The following is a 4,317-nucleotide window of genomic DNA, read 5'->3' on the forward strand; positions in this document are numbered from 1 at the left end:
CCGGGGGCGGGGCTCGGGGGGGGGGTCTCGGGCAGGGGGAGGGGCCTAGGGGCGGAGCCTCGCGGACCCCGGGCGGAATGGGGTGGCGACGGTGGCAGGAATCCTGTTTCGAGAAGGGGATGCGATCTGGAATGCCAGGAAGGGCGACTTGTAGGGGCTACAGAGGCAGAAGAGTATCATGGGGAAATGATGGTGGTACCTGAGCTGTGGTCCTAAGAAGGTCAAATGTGTGCAGAGGCGATCCCCCCTGGGGTCACTGAAAGTGACTCTCTCCCAAGGTCCATGCAGCTCCCTCATTCCTGGGGGCAGGGGGGAGGCGGCCCTGAGTCCAGCCATCCTTCAGAGTGTTAGAAATAAGCATATCCCTAGTTGGAGCCCTACTCTCCAGTCCTCTGAACCTGGAGACAAAGAAACTGAGGAAGGTACCAGTAGCACTGCTCCCCTCCCCCCCACCTCCCATGCACACTCGTGCACACACATATACACACCGTAGTTGGGCAGAAACACATGGGCAGGGGCGGACTTGCAGGCAGAGACCCTTTCAGATGTGCTCAGTGGGACAAGTGCACAGTCGGGGGGGGGCACACAAAGGTGCACATAGGCACACGCCCCCAAGGACGAGGCTCTCAGAAAAGTACACGTACCCTGATCTTGTTTGTATGTGCTTGTACTATTTCCTAGCCCACCTACCTATCTGCACTTCCAGATCTTTCCTCTCATTTCACACCAGGCCCAGGGTCTGCTGCCTGTTACTGTGCCCTTCCTTTGCACCCTCTTCTCCCTTCCCATAGCTAGCCTCCAGGTTGGGCCTGGAGAACTGGAGGAAATCAGGATCTAGTAGGATGGTGTGTGTGTTTTTTGGAGGGAGGGGTCCTAAAGCTAGACAGCAGGGAGGAGGCGTTGGAAAGCACCCCCCATCACCAGAAATCCAACTCCATTCTCATTTCTTAAGTGGCTGCTGTGTGCCAGCACTCTGGTAGGCACCCAGGGTGCAGAGAATGAGACCCTGCCCTGAGGGGCACCCAGTCTAGATATGTAAACAACTCACTGGGGCAGCCGTGGGACAGAGTGGACCAAGTGCTTTAACAGGCCCCCAGAGAGCGAGCTCCAGGAATCCTTTTCTTTTGACAAACAGCTGGGCTGCAGATGCCTTCCTCCCTGCTCCCCACCCAGTCCCACATCCCCGCTCCCCAGCCACTTGCCTCTGCCCTTCTGGATATCTCCTCCTGAACTGCCTTCTGTTCAGAGATGCCAGTCCTCTCCCTCCCACCTTAGAACAGGAAAAGGATGTCAGGGTCCAGGAAGGAGATGCACAGGGGGCCCAGGGGAACAGAACGTGGGGAAAGAGTCAGCACTTAGGGGTTCCAGTCCCCTCCCCAAGGAGGGATGAGACTAATTATGAGGAACAGGGAGGTGAAGGGGTCAAAGAGGACTGGCCCGTTCAGAACCTCGGACTCAAAGAATCTGGAAGAAGTGAGGGCCTCACCTGTTAAGTGGGAAAGTGATGTCAGTGGGTCCCTCCCCACTTTCCTGGAACACCTGGAAGGAGTCCTGGCTGGGGACCTGCCTTCCCTGATGCCTATCTGTCCTTCCTTGTCTTCCCCATCCACGCCTTCTCCTGTTTCATTGCCATCTTTGTGTCTGTCTTTGGACTGTGTTTCTCTGGGTGCCATCCTATCCATCTGTGTCTTCTCTGCCACCTGGGCCTCCTCCCTCCGTCTCTGGCTCTGATCCCTCTCTGCCTTTTGGGGTGTCTCTCCCTCTCTCTGCACTTTCCTGTATTGACATTCTGTTCTCATTTCCTGTCCCCATGGCTCATTCTGGGTCCTTTCTGCTTTATATTTGGTCCTTGGCTCCCATTGCGGTCATACCTCTTCTCGCCACCTCCCTGCCTGCCTGTCATCTCTGATGCTGGCTTCCACCCCGCCATCCGTCTCTGTGCTGGGTCCTGCCACCCTGTCTCACTGCCTGTTCATCTTGGACCTTCCCGTGCCCATCTGAGCAGCAGCGTCCCATCCAGCCCTCTTTCACCAAGTCCCTCTGCCGTGAGTCCCACTGGAAGTGCCTGCTGCTCTCGCTGCTCATGTACGGCTGTCTGGGGGCCGTGGCCTGGTGCCACGTAACCACGGTGACCCGCCTCACCTTCAGCAGCGCCTACCAGGGCAACAGCCTCATGTACCACGACAGCCCCTGCTCCAACGGCTATGTCTACATCCCCCTGGCCTTCCTGCTCATGCTGTACGCCGTCTACCTGGTGGAGTGTTGGCATTGCCAAGCCCGCCATGAGCTGCAGCACCGTGTTGATGTGAGCAGCGTGCGGGAGCGCGTGGGCCGCATGCAGCAGGCCACACCCTGTATCTGGTGGAAGGCCATCAGCTACCACTATGTCCGCCGCACCCGCCAGGTCACCCGATACCGCAATGGAGACGCCTACACCACCACCCAGGTGAGGGGCTGGAGGGGAGCACAGGCCAGGCCCGATGGGAGGGGGGTGCTGGGACCCTGACTATCCCCAGGGGGAGGAGCACAGGCAGCACTGAGCTCTTGTGGACACTGCACCCGGAGGTCAAGAACCAGCGTAATAGTAACAGCAAACACTAGCAGCAAGGTTCTGCCCTACCTACATTACAAATAGCAGATGGTTTATTTAAGCCTTGAAACAACCCTAAGAGGTAGGTAATTACCATCCGCATTTTCCAGATGAGCGAAGAGAGGCTTGGAGGGGTTAGGGCCTTTCGAAAGTCAAACAGTAGGAGCTGGGATTTGAACCCAGGCAGACTGGCTCCAGGGTCTATAGTGTTTAGTGCTTCATGCTTGGAGATGGCTTCACATGCACTATCCCATGGCATCATCTCCCCGGCTTAGTGAGGGGGCTGCTGCCAGGGCCTCTTGCACAGGTAAGAAATCCTAAGCTCAACGACTTGTCCAAGGTCTGCAGCTCCTTAGTGGTAGTGCTAGATTCAAACCAAAGGCCCTTTGCCAAGTCTAGGCTCCCAGAGGTGGGAGTCTGCCGGTAAAACGCCTGGGAGACCTGATGGAGAGGTGGAGTGGGGGCCAATTAGCACTTACTGGATGCTCCTGGGTTAGGCATTTTTCCAGCCCTGGAGGAAGAGATCTTCTCAGATGAGCGTGACCCCCGTCTCAGTTTTGGGATGCCTAAACAAAAGCCTGGATCCTGTGAGACTCAGGAAGGGGCTGGGTGACAGCTAATGTGTGGACAGGCAGAGCAGAAAGAGACAAAGCCGGTGGACAGAGCTCTCCTCCGCCCGTTAGGGTACACCCCTGTAAAAAGGAAGGGCAGGTTATTTGTGGTCACGAGGGGGCAGCGTGGGACATGGGGGACGGCAAAAGGGTCAGGCAAGCCTGAGAGGCAGTTCGTGGCCGGCGCCTGACCCCCTGACTACGCAGAGCTTAATTCAAATTAGAATACACCCGCAGGACTGAGTTCTGGCCCATCCTCCTCTCTAGTAGATTATGTTGAGGGCCTGCGTTGCTCTAGAAGGCAGATGCTAAGATCCTACCCGGCTGCAAGCGGGCTCTGAAGCAGGACAGGCTTAGGGTCGGAGCAAGCAGCAAGATTGGCGATGGGGCGGACGAGGGGGGAGCCCACAGAGGCGACTCCCGCCGCCTTCCCCGGCGCCGCAGGTCTACCATGAGCGCGTCAACACGCACGTGGCAGAGGCCGAGTTCGACTACGCGCGCTGCGGCGTCCGCGACGTGTCCAAGGCGCTGGTGGGGCTGGAGGGCGCGCCGGCCACGCGCCTGCGCTTCACCAAGTGCTTCAGCTTCGCCAGCGTGGAGGCCGAGAACGCGTACCTGTGCCAGCGCGCGCGCTTCTTCGCCGAGAACGAGGGCCTGGACGACTACATGGAGGCGCGCGAGGGCATGCACCTCAAGAACGTGGACTTTCGCGAGTTCATGGTGGCCTTCCCGGACCCGGCCCGGCCGCCGTGGTACGCCTGCTCGTCCGCCTTCTGGGCCGCGGCGCTGCTCACACTGTCGTGGCCGCTGCGCGTGCTGGCCGAGTACCGCACGGCCTACGCGCACTACCACGTGGAGAAGCTCTTTGGCCTGGAGGGTCCCGGCTCGGCGAGCAGCGCGGGCGGCGGCCTGAGCCCCAGCGACGAGCTGCTGCCCCCGCTCACGCACCGCCTGCCGCGGGTCAACACAGTGGACAGCACGGAGCTCGAGTGGCACATCCGCTCCAACCAGCAGCTGGTGCCCAGCTACTCGGAAGCCGTGCTCATGGACCTGGCGGGGCTGGGGACGCGCTGCGCGGGGGCGGCGGGCGGCGGCTACGCGCCCACGTGCCGCTAC

General features: G+C 59.6%; 1 protein-coding gene across 1 annotated transcript in view; it reads left to right on the forward strand.

Annotated features, from left to right (window-relative positions):
• Positions 1-1,915: 1,915 nt before the first annotated feature.
• The window catches only part of TMEM151B (transmembrane protein 151B), a gene marked incomplete at its 5' end in the record, with an annotated part of 5,671 nt that continues 3,269 nt past the window's right edge, over positions 1,916-4,317 (forward strand). The window contains 2 exon segments of the mRNA XM_029943171.1: positions 1,916-2,446; positions 3,646-4,315. Coding sequence (XP_029799031.1) covers positions 1,916-2,446; positions 3,646-4,315 — 1,201 coding nt within the window.

The sequence above is a fragment of the Suricata suricatta genome, chromosome 7 (genome assembly GCF_006229205.1).
Source record: "Suricata suricatta isolate VVHF042 chromosome 7, meerkat_22Aug2017_6uvM2_HiC, whole genome shotgun sequence".
In the NCBI taxonomy this organism is placed as follows: Eukaryota; Metazoa; Chordata; class Mammalia; order Carnivora; family Herpestidae; genus Suricata; species Suricata suricatta.